Source organism: Talpa occidentalis, unplaced genomic scaffold (assembly GCF_014898055.3).
Source record: "Talpa occidentalis isolate TD23 unplaced genomic scaffold, MPIMG_talOcc4v2.1 talOcc4.17, whole genome shotgun sequence".
Classification (NCBI taxonomy): Eukaryota; Metazoa; Chordata; class Mammalia; order Eulipotyphla; family Talpidae; genus Talpa; species Talpa occidentalis.
The window spans coordinates 53,979,241-54,000,767 of record NW_023601754.1 but is presented as its reverse complement, the minus strand read 5'-3'; the positions used below and the strand labels follow the sequence as shown (position 1 = coordinate 54,000,767).

At 48.9% G+C, this 21,527-nt stretch overlaps 1 protein-coding gene across 6 annotated transcripts in view; it reads right to left on the bottom strand.

Annotated features, from left to right (window-relative positions):
* Positions 1 to 21,527, bottom strand: part of KMT5B (lysine methyltransferase 5B) — a 41,920-nt gene that overhangs the window by 8,075 nt on the left and 12,318 nt on the right. For 5 of the 6 annotated variants that reach the window (XM_037517440.2, XM_054697439.1, XM_037517439.2 and 2 more), the window contains 8 exons: positions 16,005 to 16,152; positions 12,861 to 12,929; positions 8,450 to 8,615; positions 8,020 to 8,129; positions 6,660 to 6,826; positions 6,367 to 6,386; positions 6,150 to 6,286; positions 1,203 to 1,399 (listed from right to left, as the gene is read on the bottom strand). In XM_037517440.2, coding sequence (XP_037373337.1) covers positions 1,203 to 1,399; positions 6,150 to 6,286; positions 6,367 to 6,386; positions 6,660 to 6,826; positions 8,020 to 8,129; positions 8,450 to 8,615; positions 12,861 to 12,929; positions 16,005 to 16,152 — 1,014 coding nt within the window. Of the gene's footprint in view, positions 1 to 1,202; positions 1,400 to 6,149; positions 6,287 to 6,366; positions 6,387 to 6,659; positions 6,827 to 8,019; positions 8,130 to 8,449; positions 8,616 to 12,860; positions 12,930 to 16,004; positions 16,153 to 16,854; positions 17,049 to 21,527 lie in introns of those variants that run through there. The other variant, XM_037517442.2, reaches the window with a different exon arrangement.

Sequence of the window (21,527 nt, the reverse complement as noted above, 5' to 3'; positions counted from 1 at the left end):
AAAGCTGTGTCCTGGTGTCGGAGGCAGAGGGGGTCCGAGTTCAGTGCTGTCCGCTAGGAACAGCTAGTGCAAAGCCATAAACCACCCTCAGGCTCTCGCAGCCCCAGACATGGCGGCAGCGTCCACGTGTCATGGTGGGCCATGAGCGAGCAGCAGAGGCCTGCAGCGGCACCCAGGAACCAGACTCAGAAACGAACGTGGTTGGGCTGCGTTTATTATCAGACCAAGTTAAGAGCGTACGATGAACTAACTGCTCCTTCTGGACACTGAGGACTGAACACGGAGTTGCATCACATGCAGAGGCGGAGCCTGGCCTCGGCTGCTGGCAGCAGGGGGTTCAGCGGCGCAGGGAACCCTCCCTTTCCTCTAGGCTTTTCTGGAGGGTGAGGGCTGACACCGGAGCGCTGGGGCGGGCAAGGCCAACCTCATACTGTTCCAAGAGACAAGTCAGACCAGAGAGCCCTGCTTGGGTGGGCATCCCTGGTAAGAGGCAGCCGCGGGAAGCTGGGTCCCAAAGTCCTAGGTCCACAAACAGTGTTTTCTTCCACCCATTGGGCTTTCTTCACTCTCCTTCATTTCCTCTTTCTCGTGCCCTTAGCACTCGCCCCACACAGCTTGCTTCTTCCTCTTCTTCATCCCTCTCGCTACCTCTGGGTGGCCAGCACAGCAGCGACATTCACAATGCTCCTCTCGACTCTGAGTCTGCTAACTCAGTGGTTTGGTGAATTGGGTCAGTTAATTTTGAAAAAGGCAAGAAAATACTAAAAAGGTGGAAGCCTGGCGGCCAGAAGCTACGACCCCTGAATGCATCTGCCACCCGGCCCACACGGAGCACTCGCGGCCTGTGGTTCCACCAGGTCCTCTGTCTTCTCGGCAGACCCAACAACACATTAGAGCGAAACTAACACCTCGACCATGTCTCTCAGACATCTCATGACCCTGGAGCAGAGGAGGGAGGATTCAACATCCAGTCCCAAAGGTCCGAGATACGCAGACAAGAAGTCTAGCTCACTGGAGGGAATCTGGAGGCGGACACAGGCTGTGCTTTGTGCTGAGATCATCTCTAGACCCTGCAGGGCAGCTGACGCACGCGAGTCCCAGAGTTTCTCTTAATATTTAAAAGATCAAAACCATCGAAGCATGCTTAGAGACAGACTGCATGAAACACGAGAAGGACACGCTCACAGGGCTCCCCGACTTACTTGCATTGTTTTTTTCCTGAGTGGTATCTGCATCAGTGTTAGAGCTGACAGACTGACTGTCTGAGTTTTTGCTGCTGTCACCTAATTTTTTAAGTCTATTTAGACGTTTGTCTGTCTCTCTGAGTCCGTATTTGCTATTGATAACAGGAGCAGGCGCGGGCAGTCCCACTCTGGATTTAAAAGCACCAGTTCCCCGTCTGAAAGAGAAGACAAGGCAGGTTAGCACACGGCGTGCCGATGTACTTACAGTAAGTGTGGCGGCTGCGGGCACCAGGCCCTGTCCAGTCAACAGATGTGACGAGGCCTCAACCATCCCCGGAAACCTGCCAAGTCTAGGGCTCTCGGGAGTCAGCAAGTCTGCATGTAAATTAAACAACAGAACAGCCTTCCAGGCCTGTTGTCACAGCAATGGTTTATAGCCCGCGAGAAACTACGGGGCCCTGCAAAATTTCATGTGTTGACGAAAAACCAACCAAGCAACCACCAGTTCTTCCTTGTTCAAAACAGGGAGGCACAAGAGTTGGGCCAGGTAACTCCCCTGCTACTAGAGTTCTGCTCTGCTCTGCCTAATTTATCACCACGTTACTGAATACTGAGAAATTAAAAAAAAAAACAAAAAAAAACAAAACAAAAAAACAGAGAATGTCGATAAATTTGACAACTTAATGTCAGATACAAAGAAATCCTGACTGAAATTCTGTGTGAGAAGGCTAGGCTGTGTCAGTGAAAATCTGATTTCTGGAACCAGAAATCCTGTTAATAATCCCTTCAAAGACACTGAAATAAAAAATGATGACCACAAGCAAGTTAACTAAATGTCACACTAAATAAAAGATGCTAAAAGCTTGCTTTCAACACTGGATAAAAATGATGTGTAACCTGCTCTAATCATTCACATTTCCATGAATTCTGATGTGAGGGTGCTTACAAGATGCTCTCCCGAACAACTTATAGTCTAGCCATCCAAAGTCTTTGGTTTGTTCAGTGTATAATTCCAACTCAGCTTTCTATTCAACAGCAGAAGTCAATTATCAGCGTGGTTTTCAAAAAGCACTCCATACTGCACCGCGAAGCGAGAGCTCTCTGGCCCAGACTGCCGCCACTGACCTTCGCAGCCCTGGCATGCACAGGGAAGCATGTGATGGGGTGTCTGGACTCGGGTGAAGACACAAACGCCCTCTGTCCCGAGATGAGAGTGCTCCCCTGCGACCCCCCCCCCACCCAGGGTTTACGTGAAAATAACTTCTCCCCTGAAGGAATCCCAGTATTTCACTGCCTTTGCTAAGGAAAAGTACGCGACTCCCCCCTTGCCCTGCCCCATCTCGGTGCTGGGAGCGCACACCCCCGCTCAGCAACTGCCACCCTGGCGTCTTACTGCTGTCACCTTGCCAGCTGGGTTTGGACGCTACCTACGTTGATGCCTTTGTAAAGCAACTGACACCTTACCGAGGGACCTCTTCAACTGTGTGGAGTAAGAAAGTAATAAAACATTCTCCGATAGTCCACGCTGATTTACTGTAACTTGTTTCTAGAAAGATGGGCCACAGTTAAAGTAAGCCTGGACACAAACAAATGACCACCGTGGATTCTAGTATCTGTAAACGACAGGTTTCTTAAGGTCAAAACCCTCCCTTCGTCACGTCTCTGCTTGGCTTGTTTCTGACGCGGACGCTGCCCTGTGCGCCTGGCCAGCGGCACCCCCTGCCCAGACTGCGCCTCGCGGGGCAGCTTCCACCCCCGCCCCGGGTCTACGCTACTGATGTTTCTCTTCCTAAGCAAACACCACCACGGCAGGAAACGTTACACATTTCACTCAACCACCAGTTTTCCTGTTTTATGTCACGGACAAGTCATTCTGACTGAACATTCAAAGTTGCATTTTTATACGGGATAAACTGCCCCTGTGATCACTGAAACTTGTGGGGTTTGCTTTGTTTCTGCTTGCCCCCCCCAAAATGCTGCTGCATTGCTCCTGAACCCAGACCTACTAACAGGGGTTCACCCACCTACAGAACACATCCTCCCCGGGTCGGCCTGCCGGGCGCGAGGGCTTTCCCGAGATGATCCACTGCTTGCGGCCCAGGCCCTCGCGGCGCCCCACACCTGCCTGCACTGGGGCCTGTACTCAGGCACTGTTAAAGCCCTGTTCAAGGCCTTTCTCCGTGTCCCCAGGTCACCTCCACCCATCCTCACAGGGCTTCCTGCTGTCGCCCACACGAGCTCTGCCTGGCTCTCACCCCGCAGGGCACCCTTCAACTTCTGGCTTTACTCTTGCCGTTTCCAGCGAGTTTGTGTCCACCGTTCTTGTCTTACTTCTTCCACAACACTCTGCTAACCCAAGGCCAGATATGTTGTGTTTTTTTTCTAGTAGCTTTGCATTTTATTTTAAATTTCGGGTATTCAGCCATCTGAACTTATCTTCTCTATGGTGTGAGGTGGAGGGCTGGCCTGGTCCCCCCCCCCCCCCCCCCCCGCCCAATGCACAACGCACCACACCCAGTCACTTGTGGAAGAAGTAACCGCCATTACCCTGGATATGGCATCAGGACCTCCAGCCTCTATTTCAGAGACCTACTCACGTCCCCTTCTCTATTTGTCTGCTTCTGGGCCAACAGCATCAAGTTCTGATCACAACGGTTTCATACCAATTTTCATCTGCTATGTCAAGTCTCCACCAACTGTTCGTGAGACATTTTTTCTTGGTTATCATCAGATATACTTTCATATAAGCTTTCAAATAATTTGGCCCTCCCTTAGATTTCAGTCCTCAAATTTTCCAGCGAAACCTGCACTACTTCCTCACGAACATGGCACAGCCAAGGCTGTCAGAACGGCAACTGTCAGACATGGACCACGCATGTCCTGGATGCTGGGCCCGGGATTTCAGCCACCCGTGAACAGTCGCTCTCATGTTATCACCGAATCACCTCCTCTCACTCTCAGGTGCTAGTGCAGTGTGAGTGTGTGTGTGTGCATGTGTGTGTACCTCGTTGCCTGCCCCGCACTAGGCCTGCTCACACGAGGCCTGACATAATGATCAATTCAGTCAACACTGGGTGAACAGCTGAAAGAGCTCCTCTGACAAGTCCACGCTCTCACCAACTTTCTGGAGTGAAGACACAGTTTAGCGTTCTAGAGATTTTCAGAACACCAGCACCCAACCCTTCAAACGGTCAAAGGGCCAGCAGCCCAGCGCCCCAGACCAGGCCTGCACACCCTTTCCTCACGTGGACAAACCCTGTAGGGTAAGCAGACCCCCACCGGACTAGCACCAAGTGGGGCTCACAGGAGAGCTGCCCGCCAAAGGACTTGACGGTGCGGGCACCCTCAGCTAGCGCGTCTCCCCAGGCCTGGCCTGGAACCCTGACTTCTGCGGTCATGTTTTCAGCACATATTCCAAAAACGTATTTAGCGAGTCATCAGCTCCACTCATGGACACACTCGCTGACCACATACCTACTATGGGCCAGGGACTGCTCTGCGGATAGAGCAGTAAATGAAAGGATAAAAATCTCCGCCACTCTGAGGGCGCCTCAGCTGGGGGTTCCTGCAAATGGGAAAATAACCAGAAACCAAAAATGGTTTTGCAGCATTAACTGTGTGTTACTCTACCTGCTTTATGAGAAGCAGCAAACCGAGCTCTCCCGGCAACCCCGCGAGTGCTAACGCTGCTGCTGTTCTGCTTGCGAGGCCACCGGGGCACCAAGCAGCCCAGTGGAGCAAGGTCAACGCCAGCGAGACGCAGTCACAGAAGCCCATTTGGCTGACTGGTTCAATCACCACATCACGTTGTCATGATACAGTGACTTTAAAGCATTATTCAATGATAATTAAACTTCTTCATGGGTTGAAGAGTCTTTTGTTGACCAGTCGCATATTTAACCATTTTTTCATGTAGAAAAAGATTTTTAAAAATAAAAATAAATTTTAGCCCCAACCCCGATTCAAGGGGCAGAAGGCCAGCAGCCCCGGGAAGAGGTGCTCTTGGTGTCCTCTGCAGCAGCCGATTCTGGGAGAGGAGATGCTGGGCACGCTGCTGCCCTCTCGCCACACGGGGAACCCTGGCTCCCCAGAAAGAAGGAACGGGGCCTCTGAGGAACCCACCCGTCTGTGGTGAGGTGGCGGGCTGCCACTGGCCATTTTAATTAGGAGATACTGCGCTGCCAGACCATCTCTGCGCTCTGCAAAGCTCTGGAAGCAGAGAGAGCTATGAGGTCAGGCTGAGCCGTGCACAGAGACCCAAGTCTCTGTGGCTGTGACGTGGGTGCATCACTCAAGCTTTCTCCAAGGGCTAAGGGCCTAGCAGCGCCCAGCACAGCAGAAGGGCCATGGCAGGGGCTCAGCAGATCCAGGGGGACTCGCTCCATGGCCCGCAAGCTGCACCCCCGTGACGGAGCAGCAGGAGCCAGGACAACCGGGACTTGTATGCAGACGACACAACAACCCAAGTGAATCAGTGTCCTTCTAAGGCAGCTGGGGGGGTCCCTGCAAAGACTCCAGAATCTCGATGGGTCATAAAAGAAGTCTCTCACTAAGTGACAGAACTTAAGGATTATGACATTTATGTATTAAACGTAGAAGTTCCAGAAGACGTGGCTGAGACACACACACAGCAACCCTGGGGTCTTATGGCACTACACTCTCGGTAGTAGAACTTCCCTTGCTACTTGGGGCAACCCCACTCTGGCATCGTGTGCACATGGTGTGCCCACACTCTCCTGAAGCACCTTGGTATCCTGACTCATGTGGACAATAGCTGGGGACAGTGAGATTTTAAAGGCGTCGGAGCCCCACATGGCTCTGCGCCCTGTGCTCCTTACACACTGCCTGGCACGCACACTGCCCCAGTGCCAGGCACGGATGTGACGCTCACCACCACCCCCCCACCCCCGCACCGATCCAGGAGGAGGGGATGCAGGTCCACGCCCATCTTACTTTGTACTTTACCTTTCACAAGTGTAACACTCGCAGAATTCATTGTTTTCCCCAAAAAATCCATCTCCGTAGTAACAAGAAATCTCTTCTCCGGGTTCAATGTCCCTTAGGGCCTTCACACACGCTGTGTCTCGACCCGTTGACACAAACTGAAATAAAGCGACTGCATTGAGAAACACACACCTCCAGCAGAGATAAAATACTGGAGATAGAGAAAGTTCATGCTTACCTTACAGTTAGGTCTGCAATCTGAAAAATGTCCAAAAGATAAAGTCAATTAACTGTAGATAAGATCTGAAACACGAACAATTACAGAACCTGAAATAAGCTTTCCATACACTTGTACAACTTTTGCTAGACGTTTAGGTCTCAAATTAGACAATGTTTATTTTTAGAAGTTGATGAAAAAATATTCCTATTTCCACTGTTGAGTAATACAGGTTCTACACAGTTTGATATGGTCATTCTAATTTTTCGCAGTACAGCCCAACGCCAGGCCAACACCTGAGAAGCAGAGCTTACCATGGTTTATAAACGCGGCGGGACCAAGCCAGAGCTGAGCACAGTTTTTCCTTGTGGAATACATGACACTGAAGTCGTTTTCTCCATGTCTAAGTAGCATGTTCTCCTCAATTTCTGAAAGTTCGGCAATACAACCCACCAGTAATTCTATTTTGTCATTTCGTTTCCTATTTAAAATATGTGATGTGTTAAAAATTACTAGCAATTATAAATAATAAGGCTTCTTTTAATCAAATAAAGCCTGTCCCACAAACACGGGGAACTGAGAAGACCGTCCTCCTCCCAGGGGGCCCATCTGTCCGTGGGGCACTGAATGCAACACGCTGACCACGGAGCCAGACAAGGAGCCGTGAAGGGTCATGGGGCCCAGTCCTGTGATGCCCCCGCCATGGAAATGCGCTGTACTCCGACTGCCAATCACTTCTAACGGCCACACTGAGCGAGCAGAAATGGGTGAAGTCACCACCCCCCACCCAGGTGAAGTCATTTTTAATAATATATTTCAACTCAACATAACCAAGACGCTCTTCAGTCGGGAATCAATACAAGGCATGTCAATGGGAACTGCGACACCAAGTCCGGCACGCAGCTCACATCCACAGCCCTTGATCAGACCAGCATGGCGCAGGCTCAGCAGCCACGTGGCCCCGCCCCCCGCAGATGGCACCCTCTCCACGCCACAGGGAGTCGCAAAGCTGAGGAATCAACCCCAGACCTGCACATGCATCCCCATGCAAGAGGCCTGGATGGATGTTTTTGGCCCGAGCCATTTTCAGCTACCCGACCCTAAAATTTTTACCATAAAAATAACTGGGGGTGATATTGTGGGGGTGTGGGGGTGTCTGTTTCTTCTGTGAGATTATACAGGGAACACGCATAAGAGGAAAGGAGAATAAATTACATGTTCTCTCTCCCCAATACAGCTTTTAGCCCTCCTAGCTGGCTCAGCTTTATTAATTTCAGCTGGCAAAGCAGTCTACATAGTTATGCTTAGAGCAGGCAATGAAGGGGAAATCTCCACCTGAGAGACTCCTAGGATCACTCAGATTTCACACTCACCTTCCTCCCAGGCTGGTGGAGAGGGCTCTGGAGACCGGGCTGCCCACCCTGGCCCTGACCCCCAGCCGCTCCGCACTATGCAGGCAGCAGCCGCAGCAGAGGAGACAGGCTCTGGCCTGCTTCACACTCCAGCCTCCCATCCTGTCCCCACAGTGGGGCACAGGCCCCAGCATAGCCCTGGCTCCTTTGGGGGAGCGCTGTTTCATTCCTCCCCATAACTTTCTTAGCACTTAAACAGTAACTCAAGAGAGAACCCTAAAGCCCTCTACAGTTTACAAGTTTACGTTAGTGTAACAGTTACCACTCTTTCGTTGCGACTATCTTGGCTCCATTTTGTTCTGATGAGTATCTATTACAGGGCAGTATTTCAAAACCACTGTCAGTTGCAAACATTCGCAAGTAAATAAATACCTAAAGCAGAAAAGAAAATTAGTATTAACTTTGTGCTAAATTACTTACCCTGCTAGACATTCTCAAAATTATAAAAGCCAACCACCACCACCACCATTTAAGATCATCAAGGACCCACAGCTTGGCCTTGTTACCCGTGAAAGCCCTATGCGCCTCACTCAGGTGAAAGTTTTTCCCTTTGGACAAACGATCTCATGGGTTATTAGATCTTCACATTGATTGGTTTTATGAAAGTTGATTTAAAATTTCAATGTGACTAAAATTTAGGCTTCAGTTCCCTTTACTCTCGTCCAGACAGACAGTATTCATCTTAAACCTACATGTTCCTTGAATAATTTCTCCTGCATTTTGTTCTTGTTCAGAAAATAGTGTCGGGCCCATTCGCCGGAAGTCAGACATTTAAAGGCTTTCTCCAAGTGCTCATCTTTCTTAAAACGTTCAATGACTTCCTTTAGTTCTTCTTGTCTTCCTTTAATAGGCCGAAATCTGCAAGAAAGCAAAACAATAATGTCATCTCTCTGCCCATGCTCGGGTGCTGTTAAGATCAACAAAAGAACCACCAATAATCTTGACAATCACTAACTCAAGCAATACTGATCACCAGGAAACAGAAGGCTTTCTTCAAGCTGTATTTTCTTATTTTTATTCCACTGTATCTCATTAACTGAAGGGTGACCAGATGATTCAAATGAAAGCTGTCTGTTCCGGGCTCGCCCTAGTCACCTACTTTGGAAAGTACAAAATGAAAGATGTGGAATAAAGCCTAAGTAATCAAGAGAACAAGAGTTTTTAAAGCGTGCAGCAATCAAGCCAGGAGTGCGTGGCAATGACTCCAGAAGGAAGACAAACCAAACGAAATCCAGCCACAGACAAAGCCAGCCCCGGTGTGCACAGGCAGGACCCCACGGAGCCAGCCAGGCCCTGCAACAGCCCCACTGAGTTAACCTTGAACTGCTTTCAGGGACCAGGAGGAGAGCGAAATGTACAACTTGCCATGACTCTATCCTGCTGATGAGAAGGAAAACTGTCGGGGTAGAATTTCTCAAAGCTTCTGTCATAGCTTCTACTGTGTAACTGGGCCTCGAACAGCTCCCCACAGGGCTGGACCTGACACAACCTCTGTCCCAGGCAGACAAGCCTGGAAGACTCCTCTGAAAACCGTGCTCTCAACAACACCCAGGCTCCGATTAAGGCACGTGGGTCTTAGTCTTTAACTTTCTTCTCACATCAATATCATTTGGTTTACTTTCCCAAATAAATCTTTCTTTTTTAAAGATTTATTTATTTATTTACGCATACAAGAACTGGGGTGCAGGCCAGAGGTGCAGGGGGTGAGAGGATTCACCAGAGACAGAGCAGGGAGCAGCAGGGAGACAGGAAAGGTCTGCTGCACCCTGTGGGTGGCTCCCCGGCTGGGATCGAACTCAGGCTGGGAACAGCTTCATAGTGCTGAGACTAACCCCTGCGCCACCAGGGAGGCACTAAAGATTTCATTTTTATTTTATTTTATTTATTTTTTTGGTGGGACCCTCGCCGGTGACCGGGGATCGAACTGGCGCTGCAGAGGCTGCGGGCAGTCTCGCAACCCAGCGCTCAACCACTGTGCCACCAGGGGAGGCCCAAAGATTTCATTTTTAAAAAGCATTCAACAAAAAAAGGAATTAGCAACTGCTGTTCAAATTAAATACATTAGGAAATACTAGTGGCTCCAGGAAAGAAATATTTCAACCATGCAACATCTCATTGTTAACATTTAAAACGGTACATCTCATTGACGTGGAAACGCCACACAGCCCTGGGGAGCAGAGGTGCATCAAGCTAAGCTTTCTTAGGTAAGCGACCACAAACATATTCCTAACATTTCAGCAAGATTTTGAGCCACAACATTTTGCAAAGGATTATTTATTAGGTGCTGTGGCAAAAACGTAAAGAGACAGACAAGCACCTGTCCTTGACTGGAAAGTTGGAGGGAACAGCAGGCACCACCACATGCAGGGTGCCTGTGTGCAGCTGTGGTGAGACCTGCACTGAGCACAGAAAACACCCCCAAGGCGTGAGGCTTGTCGGGCAAGTTTTTGGAGTTGACACGGATACAGGCAGTGGAGAAAGCGATGAATGCAGCTTAACAAGGAAAAAGCAGGACCTTCCACGGGCAGGAAAGAATCAAGAGGCAGCAGCAGGGGAGAGGGTCTAAGCAGAAAACCCTAACACAGCTGGATTCAAAGAGATCAACGGGGCCAAGGCAGCTGCCAGCCACAGGTGGGGCCCAAAACAAGGAAGAGGGAACACGGCGCCAGACAGTGGCCAGCAATGTCGGATGAGACACCAGTTACCGAAGCACATGCTGACTCCCAGGAATGCCCTGGCTAGACTCCGGTGCTGGCCAGCTCTTGCGACTGCTAAGCAGAACTATCTGGAAGAATCAAAAGCATCCTAAAGATGCTATAGGAAGAAATGGACAATGTCCTGCTTTATTTTCCATTTCAATCAATCAGCGCTCAGCCCTCGCAGACAGAAGAGCAGACGTCCTTTAAATAATTCGGAATGTCTTTAATGGTTCAAGCTGTCAGATGTGGCAGCAGAGAACCATCACCACAGCAGTAAGCGATCAGCAGAACTGTGGAAGGCTCCAAGCTTGCAGGGTCACAGTAAACCATCTCCCTGGAGCCACCTTGTGGTTCTGCCCAGACGAGAACCCCAACTCAACCCTTCCTGGGATCCATGCAGACGAGGGGCCAACAAGACAATCGGGCAGCTGTCAGTTGCGGCCGACCACGTCCAGCAACGCAGAGCCCGTGTGGACAGAACTGTGTTCTGGATCGTAGACAGAAGGCGACCATTCACGGAGCAAACACAGCGACTGACTAACCACATCAAGTGGCAGGGATACAAGGACAGGCAGCGCTGGCGGCACCTGCCGTGTGGAGCAGGCCTCCGGTGGCACTGTTCCAACAGCCTCAAGCATGACTACGAGCACACCAGAGCCACTGCTGAGTCCAGCCCGGCTCCTGGGAGTAGGAAGGCGGCACAGGCTATGGGTCGGCTGTCAGAGCAGTGGGAGCACCTCCCCAGAGTGGAGCCGCATGGAGCCTGTGGGGCCCCTCAGCTCAGCTATCAATGAGGCCGAGCTGGCAGCAGGCGACAGCACGCGAAGCCGTGCCCCCCGGTTTCTCCCGGCTTCAACACAAACCCCCCCACCAAACTGTCCCTCTCTGCCCACTAGCAAGAGCCTCCATTTCACTTAGAAATGGAGAAATCTTACTTAATGTAAGACTTGCAAATATTCGGGCCGGAGAAAAGGCACTAATATTCTATTACTGAGGATTAAAACACATGGTGCTCTCCTCAACAAATGCTCGGAATCTCCCATACAGGCTGCAGAGAGCTCTCTGCAACCATGTTTTATTTATTTATTTTTTAAGATTTATTTAATTATGCATACAAGAACTGGGGTACAGGCCAGAGGCGTGGAGGGTGAGAGAATTCACCAGAGACAGAGGGGAGCAGAATAGGCAGACTGACTGAAATGCACTGCAGAGGGGAGCAGTGGGTGAGTCAGGAGAGGTCTGCTGCGCCATGTGGGATAGCAACCTGGCCAGCCTGAGATCGAACTTGGGCCGCAGTGGCTGCGGAGAGCTTCATAGGTTACGTCTTAACCCCCTGTGCCACCAGGAAGGCCCACACCATGGTTCTTAAAGCTGGAAGGAAACAAGGAAACTGACCATCTAAGCCCTCCTGTCTCACCAGGGCTGTCAGGGAGGTGCCCAGGACCACACCCCCTCCCCCTGCCGCTAGCGCCCTCTGGTGTCCTTCCACACCTGGGCAGGACCTGGCCTCAGCGAGCTGGGGCACAGCAGCGCCAGCTGCTGGACTGAGAGTCCAGAAAGGGGCGGATGCAGGTAAGTGTCCTCATGTTGAGGTGGCAGAAGGGACAGCTGGGGAGGCAGGAGAAACAGGTGTCTAGCATTTCCAAACCAATACACCTCTCCTCCCTCTCTTAATACATTTGCTATTTTAAATAAACCAACGACTCTGATCTATGGCCGGTCTAAGAATTTCTTAAAAATAGGTCATTTACAATCATCTATTATTAAAAAAGGCAGAAAACAACACAAGAATTCACACCCCACACACCTGGTCCCCACTCTTTCCAGAGACTTCCCAGGTTTTCTTGCTATTTGTTTTTTCCATTTCCAAACCCAAGAGACCGCTGTGGCAATGAAGGGAAGTCGCAGTGCCCAACCGCCAGCGTGCATAAGCACGAGCTGATGCACGGAGGGGAGCCGAGGGGGGCGGGGGAAGGAGCAAGGGAGGAGAGGAAGACAGGAAAATGCTCAAATACTTAAGATGTGAAACAAGACAACCACGCAGTCACTTGGCTACAGCACACCGAGGAGCCAGCTGCACGCTGACAGCGAGCTGCGAGGATCCCGCCGGGGCCACAGCTCTTCATTCCTTCTCTACCCGAAAAGCAACCCAGGACACAATTGGCCGAGTCAGGGTGCTGGCCTGGTCACTCCGATGGGTGATTTCTCTTAAAACTCCCCTGCCCCGGAGCACAAGTGGTTTTTTCAATACAGCTATTATGAAGACCCAACAGAGTTAAAGGTTTGCAAGAAGCTCTAAAGTCCTCACTGATGCCGACACCGCCAATCATTTCACACAAACACATGTCAGAAAGGCGGAAAGGTTAGTTGCGTCTTATTATTGCTTGCGATGCATTCTACCTACCTCACAGGGTTGTTGTGAGGAAAACTGTCAGGTTTTGAAAAATGCCTTGAGCTCCTCGAAGGAAAGGCGCTATATAAATGCAAAAACAAACAACAACAATAAACAATGAATTGTACAATTTGCATTTGTAATTTCCAAACAGACTTACGTTAGCTGCAGCAGAAACCTTTACAATGCTGTGACAAGCAAGAACCGCACGAGCCAGGGGCAGGCTCGGTGCGACGGTGGAACCAGAATGTGGGAACTCTTCCCACGTAACATCATTTACCTGAGTGTACCAAGTTAGAAGGCTCTGAAAGCTCCCTTATGCATTCTAGGCAAGCACTTAATTTTAAAATGACATTGAAAGTGATTCATAAATTCATGCCCAACAGTGGATATAAACAAGCAAAAACAAAGTAAAATGAAAATCAGCTGGTGACAGCGCAGGACATACCACCAACTGGGAAAGCCACGAGCAGTCCCTGAGGGAAGGGGCCCTGAGATGACACTGCTCATTTCTCTGCCAGTTACTTCCTGTCCAGCTCACTTTATTCTCAGGTTAAAAGGAAGAATTTAAACTTCATGATTGACGAAGGTCAACTAAACAGACGTTTTCCCCAATAAGATGGAATTCCTATTGTGGTTTTCCTGTTTCTGGGAGTTTGCACCACAGCCCCGAGTTGCTGTCAGGAAGCAGCAGGGCATGGAGTCAGTGTGGAAACCCTCAGATGACTGGACACCTGTTGCTCTGACACTGCCCTGATGGTGTACTGAGAGGAGAAGGGAGGAAGAAGAACCAAAAAATGACAATCGAATTACAGATGTGTCAACAGGAGGCCAAGGAGACCAATTAAACAAACTGCACATGCAGCATGGAGGATTCAAATCCAGATGCCACCACATTTCTTTTTAAAGGAATCCTTTTTTTTTTTTTTTTTAAAGATTTTATTTATCTATTTTTGGGTAGAAGAACTGGGGTGTAGGCCAGAGGTGCAGGGGGGTGAAAGGATTCACTAGACACAGAGTGGGGCAGAACAGGCGGATCTACTGAAATACTCTGCTGCCGGGAAACAGGAGAGGTGTGCTGCACCAAATGTGGGTCAGCTCTCAGGCCAGGGATCGAACTCAGGTCACAGTGCTGGGCTGTGGTGGTGACAGCGCTGAGACATAACCCCTAGGCCACCAGGAAGGCCCCAATCACATTTCCAATCACTTATTTTGCAGCCCAAAAGAAAGAAGTCTAGGGCCTCCCTGGTGGCGCAGCAGTTGAGTGCTGGGCTGTGAAGCTGCCCGCAGCCTCTGCAGCTCCAGGTTCGATACCTGGTGAGGGTCCCACATGGCGCGCAGACCTCTCCTGCGGCCCGCTGCTCCCCTCAGCAGTGTACTTCAGTCCTTCTGCCTGTTCTGCTCCCTGCTCTGGCTCTGGTGAAATTCTCTCACCCTCCCGCTTCTGACTGTACCCAGTGCTTGTATAAATAAGCAAATAAATCATTTTTTTAAAAAAAGAAAGAAGTCTAAGCTAATAATTTAAGAAGTATTTATGGTTATTCCAATAAAACATTGTAGATTTTCAATAAAGTATCATCTTTGAAACTGATGAAGTCAACATTCTGGCAAATTCTTGTTAATCTCTGAAATAAAGTATGGGGGTTTCTGAAGACATGAAATTCTTTCCTAAGACACCAAAACTTTGTCATTTTGACAGAATGCTTTCCTATTTCAGTATATACAAGGCATGATGGCTCTTTCTTGAAAACTTCAAGTCGTAAGCACGGGTTTTGCAGTGACATACCCCGAACACCACCAGGCTAGTATATGCAACAGTCATTCACATTTATTTAACTCTGCCGAAACAGAGGCTGAAATATGACTTCAATACTGGCAGCATCCTCTCAGAAGAGGAGCGCTCTGGTGGGCTCAGTGTCACTGGGAAAAAAGGGAAATGGACTTGATGTGATGCAACCAGAGTCCAGGTGGACAAGCGGCGCCCAATCCCGCTGGTTTCCTGCGCAGGCCTCCACCTGCCTCCCCAGGAAACTTAGCCACCCATCTCTCTGGCAGGCAGAGAGTTAAACAATCTCTCAAGCCTGTTCCAACTTTTCATTTTGGTAAATAAAGATATACAACAACAGCAAATTACATGAAAATACCAAAGGCACATTTCTGCTTCATTTTTTTTTTCTGGAACTAGAATAAATACATTCCTCTGATCACCTCTACTCACCCTCCTTCCCCAACTACCGGTGACTGCCCAACCATCCGCCTGGTGACCAAGTCCCTCTGGGCTGCACCGGCTCCGGAGCTACAAAGCCAGTGCCAACATGTAGACGGGGCACGAGCAGGGGCCCAGGACTTGCTCTTTACTCCACCCCACTGCTGTTAGGGTTTCCAGCTGACCTGAAGACCTTCTGCCATGGAGGTTAAGAGACAAAGTTGTAAAAAAAAAAAAAAAAAAGCCAAACACCTCCAACACCACTTTGTATTTGGTGGCAGAGTCAACCATGAATTCACCTAAGGGCCTTTCTGGGGGAGAGAGGATATTTAAGAGTTAGCCCAAAAGAATTTAAAGGATGACAGACAACAAGAGACCTAATAATACCTTATAAAAACAGCACCTGATATATTCAATCTGGCACTTAGTTATTTTCTTGCCTGTATATGGAACACACTGACATGTAGTCCAAAATATTCACCCTGCAACGATTAGCTGATTCACAAAGATTAAATAAACATGGTGGCAAAATTCCCTCGTAGAGCATCAATTATTTAAAGGAAGAAAAATCTGTAATGAAGTCATGGAAAAGCCCCGATGTAACCTACTTCGAGCAGAAAAGACAACAAACACATATCCAAGGTTATAGGATGCTTGAAACATTCTTCTTTCAACTGAGAAGACTATCATCAACATTTAAAATAGAATACGAAGATGCTTCTCCAGCTTTGTATTTTAATAAAAATACCCTGAGATAAAACAGGAACACGGAATTAAAAGTAACGAGACTCTGCGGCTCCTGCTGCTTTCTTGGCTCACACACAGGAAGCCCTTCTGAAGCAAAGGACTTTCCTTTAATGCAAGTCAAATTTGGACTAAAAGTAAAATTACCATCTGTTTTCTTAAATTCAACATCATCTGTTCCATTCAGGACGAAGACTTAAAATTACCTCGTATTCATTTTGTGTGTCTGAAAACCTAAATAGGGATCAAGAACCAAACTGGTTGCCAGGTCATCGTTTTCACACAGTTCCTTGGCAGACATTCCAGAAGATGGTACATATCGACTCTGTCCTTCGAATCCAGAACTACCATTACCTGTGGGGGAAAAAAAAGAAAAGTAACTCAAATTGAAAAGTACTGAACTCTACCTAAAAACCATTTTGCTCTATTACCAGCTTAAGCTAATAATCAGGAAGTGAAATTATTTTATTCAGTCATAATAATCAAGAATTAAGAACCTTTCACATGAACAGAAAACCAAATACAATGAAGTAGTCCAGTGAAAAAGAGCACTCCTAGTAGCTACTGACACTATCACCAGGCTTCCCAGAATGAGTCTGGGTGGTTGACCCCTGCCTCCCCGCGAGAACAGCTGAGAGATGGCGGGGCAGGGTTCACCACCACAGCAAGGGAGCAGAAGGGCCGCTTCAGGCTGGGCTGAGGGCACCAGGGTGACAAAGACGCGACATAGACACTCTGCAGAAAGTGCCGCAGGGTCATCTCCACTGCCGGAAAAAGTCCTGAGGGGCTCACTCATGCCAGGTGCCCCATTTTGGGCGAATGAGCACTCACCACCCCCATATCCTGGTAACAGAGGCCCAGAGGCTGACGAGCTTGTCTGCCACAAGAGCTGGAGTACAAGCGGGGAAAGAAGTGGAGAGACCGACAGGACTATTTCTAACTAACCTGCGTGAAACAGATTTTGAGTGAATGGATAAAAATAGGGAAGCAACTGAAATAGGATCTTTATAAAACTTGATAGAAACAGCATCTGCTATTATTCAATCTAGCACTTACATGGTGACTTCCTGGCCTGTCTATTCAACATACTGGAGCGGACGGCATGTAACTGGGCTTCACTGTGGAAGAAAAACGGAAAGGAGAGGGACTGTTTGAGTGGAACTCCACCCGAGCTGACCTAAGCCACAAGCCCACGTCACGGAGTCTTTTCAGGGGCCAGCATGGGCGGCACTGAGGCCCCGGCAGACAGAGCAAGTCTCTCAAAATGAAGACATGGAAGAATGAGAGACAGTGAGAGATGGGACATTTTCAGCCCCTCTTTCAAAAAATTAAATAGACACTTAACTGTAATTCCCTGCCAAAGGGGAGCTGTATGCTTTGTAGTTAAATTCTTGACATATGTGAAAAGCTGTCATTATTTTTTAAAACTTTTTTTTTTTTTTTTTGGTGGGACCCTCGCCGGTGGCCGGGGATCGAACCGGCACTGCAGAGGCCGCGGGCAGCCTCGCAGCCCAGCGCTCAACTGCTGTGCCACCAGGGGAGGCCCTAAAACTTCTTAAAAATATGGTCCACGTACCATAAAATCCACCCATTTCAAGCACACAATTCGATGGTTTTTAAGGTTATTTACAGGGTTGTGTAACCATCACCCACAGAGACCCTGTGGCCCTCGGTGGTCACCTGCGCGCCCCTCCAGTGCAGTGCACCTGCCTTCTGTCCCCAGGAGCTGGTTGGCCTACAAATCCCACGCAGATGGGCCCCAGAGATGGGGGGCTTCGCGCTGGCCCCCTTCCCACAGCAGCGTGCTCCCAAGGCTCGCTCACGTCATGCCACACGCCAGGGCTTCACTCCTCGTGGCTAAGGAAGGGCCTCATTTGGTCCTTTTTCGCGGGCTTCCACTTTCGGCATTATTGATGTTCCTGTGAGCACTCACGCAAGCTCTTGGGCCTGTGGCCCACACGGTGACTCTGCCTAGCCTTCTGCGGGCTGCCCGACGGTGCTCCAGAGCGGCCACACCACTTCACGTTCCCAGCAGCAGCAGGAGGCTCTGGTTCTTCGGATCATCTCCGGTACTTATCATTGTTCTTTGACGCCGGACGTGCCAGTGGTCGTTGAGTGGTGCTTTGTGGGTATGATTTTTGTATTTCCCAATGACTAATGATTCTGAGCGTTTTGAGTTCGGGCCATCTGACACACCTGTCTATTCAGACCTCTGCCCATTTCTAAGTGGGGTTTGTCACTCTCTGCTAACTTATAGCTTCCTGGTTATCAGTCCCTTACCAGACTCTGAAATTTGAAAAAATCGTCCCTCTTTCTGTGACGTGTCATTTTACCTTTTCTTTTTTAAAGATTTATTTATTCATGTGTACAGAAGCTGGGGTACAGGCCAGAGTTATGGGGGGGGGGCTGGAAGGATTCACCAGAGACAGAGCGGGGAGCAGAACAGGCAGACTGACAGAAGTACACTGCTGAGGGGAACAGTGGGCAAGTCAGGAGAGGTCTGCTGTGCCATGTGGATTGCTCCCTGGCCAGCAGGGGATCGAACTCGTGCTGCAGTGGCTACGGACAGCTTCACAGGTTGCATCTTAACCCCTTGTACCACCAGAGAGGCCCCATTTTACGTTCTTGATAGTTTCCCCTAAACCAAGAATTTTACAGCTTTATTTATTTATTTATTTATTTATGCATAGAAGAGCTGGGGTACAGGCCAGAGGTGCAGGGGTGAGAGGGTTCACCAGAGACAGAGTGGGGAACAGAACAGGCAGATTGAAATCCACTGCTGTGGGGAGCAGTGGGGAGACAGGAGAGGTCTGCAACCTGGCCAGGGATCAAACTCAGGCCACAACGGTGATACTGCTGAGATTTAACCACTATGCCATCAGGGAGGCCCAGAATTCTACAATTTTAATTTCAATTAATCTTTTTTTCCCTTCTTGTTCCTTGGGCTTTCCAGTGTCAAATCCAAGAAACCACTGCCTAGTCCCAAATCATGGATATATAGACCTATGTTTTCTTCTAGGGAGCTTTAAAGTTTGTTTTTAAAAAGATTTATTTACACAAGATCTGGGGTGTAGGCCAGACGCGCAGGAGGGTGAGAGAATTCACCAGACAGAGTGGGGAGCAGAACAGGCAGACTGACGAAATACACTGCTGAGGGGAGCAGCGGGCGAGACAGGAGACGTCTGCCGCACCATGTGGGTATCTCCCTGGCCAGCCAGGAATCGAAACCACACTGTAGAGGCTGTGGACAGCTTCATAGCATTGCGCTCAACCCGCCGCGCCACCTGGGAGGCCTAAAGTTTTAACTTTTAAAGTGTTTAATTCATTTTGAGAGTTTTTACACAGCGTGAGTCAGGCCCAATTTCATTCTTTCCCCACGTGTCTCCGTCCTTATCAAAAATCAACTGACGGCAAGCATGTGGCTCACTTCTGACTCTCAAGCCTACCCCAAAAGCCCATGCACCTGCCACCCAACACCACCTTGACTCCTGCCGCTGACCCAAGATAGCTCAAAATCAAGGTGTGCGAGTGCCCCAAGGCTGTTCTTTCTCAAGCCTGCTCTTGCTATTCTGGGCTCCTTGGATTTCCAGTAAGAATTTTAAATTAGTTTGATGTCTGCAAAGATGTCAGTTGAGATTTTGACAAGGACACAGTCATCTAACGTGAACAATACTGTCTTCCAAACAAACATGGATGGTGTCTCATTTATGTCTTAATTTCCCTCAACACATATCATTAAATTTATTGCCAACTACTTATTCTTTCTAATGCCATTGTAAATGAAATTTTGGGATCATCTATCACAAGAAATATACTCGATTTTTGTATATTGACCTTGTATCACTCGCTGAACTCATCAGTTCTAAGTAGTTTTTTAAAGATTTATTTATTTACACAAGCACTGGGTACAGTCAGAAGTGCGGGAGGGTGAGAGAATTCACCAGAGCCAGAGCGGGGAGCAGAGCAGGCAGAAGGACCGAAGTACACTGCTGAGGGGAGCAGCGGGCGGCAGGAGAGGTCTGCGCGCCATGTGGGACCCTCCTCTAGTGGCCGGGGAACAGCCGGGGATCGAATCGGCACTGCAGAGGCTGCGGGCAGCTTCGCAACCCAGCGCTCAACCGCTGCGCCACCGGTGAGGCCCTTTTTAGCGAATTCTTTAAGATTTCTAACCATGTCATTCTTACATAGATTGTTTAACTTCTTTCTTTCCATTTTGGATGATTCTGTAAGTTCATTTTCTTGCCGTACTGCTGTGGGTGGTTAGAATAAAAGTGGTGAGAACAGGTAGTCTCATTCCTGACCTTACAGGGAACCATTTAGTCTTTCATCAATAAAGATGACATTAGCTGTGGGCTGGTGCACAGCCCAAGTTGAGGGATTACCTGCGGTTCCTCCCGTGTGCAGTGTTTTTATCCTGCGCCTGTGGGGATAATCGTGTGGTTTGTGTCTTTCATCCTGTTGCTATGATGTATTACACTGACTGGTTTTCAGAAGCCAAACCAACCTTGCGTTCCCAGCACAAATCCCACCTCGTGATACTGCAGAATCCTTATCATTTGTTGCTGGATTTGGTTTTGCTGAGGACTACTATGCCCACATTTATCAGACACACTGATGGGTGGTTTCCTTTTTCTGTGATGTCTCTGGTTTTAATAGCAGGTTAATACTGGCCTCATCAAATGAATCAGGAAAGTGTTCCCTTCCTATGCATTTTTGGAACAATCTCTGAAGAACTGGTATGAATTCTTACTTAAATACCCACTGTATTAATCAATAAAGCCATCTGGACCTGAGACTTCCTTTGTAGGTAGAGTTTTTTTTAAATTACTGAGTCAATTTTGTTACTTGGTTTTTTCAGATTTTGCATTTCTTCTTGAATAATTTTAAAGATTTATTTACTTATGCATACAAGAGCTGGGATACAGGCCAAAGGTGCCGGCGGGCGGGTGGGTGAGAGGATTCACCAGAGACAAAGTGGGAACAGAACAGACAGACTGAAATACACTGTTGAGGGGAGCAGCGGGTGAGACAGGAGAGGTCTGCTGCGCCATGTGGGTAGCTCCCTGGCTGGCCAGAGATCAAACTGGTGCTGCAGAGACTGCGGATAGTTTCATAGTGCGGTGCTTAACCCCTTGCGCCACCTGGGAGGCCCTCTTCTTGAATAAATTTTGCACTGGGTACAGTCAGAAGCGCGGGAGGGTGAGAGAATTCACCAGAGCCAGAGCGGGGAGCAGAACAGGCAGAAGGACCGAAGGACACTGCTGAGGGGAGCAGCGGGCGGCAGGAGAGGTCTGCGCGCCATGTGGGACCCTCCTCCTCCGGTGGCCGGGGAACAGCTGGGGATCGAACCGGAGCTGCAGAGGCCGCGGGCAGCTTCGCAACCCAGCGCTCAACCGCTGCGCCACCGGGGAGGCCCAGATAGCTTGTTATTTTATAGGAATTTGCCAATTTTAAGTCAACACTGTTGACTGTTGGTATGTGGTTATTCACAGTACTACTACAAGCCTGTCATATCAGACCTTCTTTCATTCTTGTTTCTTTTTTCTGACTGGATAAAATAGGCAGTAACTTTGTGTGACTTTAAGGTGTACAGCATGTTACTTTGGTAAACTTATGACTGCTGTTGTAATGCTTTTCACATTACACAATTATATTCAATGTACTTACTCTATGCAGCCTATGGCTTATTTTAGAAATTATTACAAGTTTGTACCTTAAACGTGCTCAAT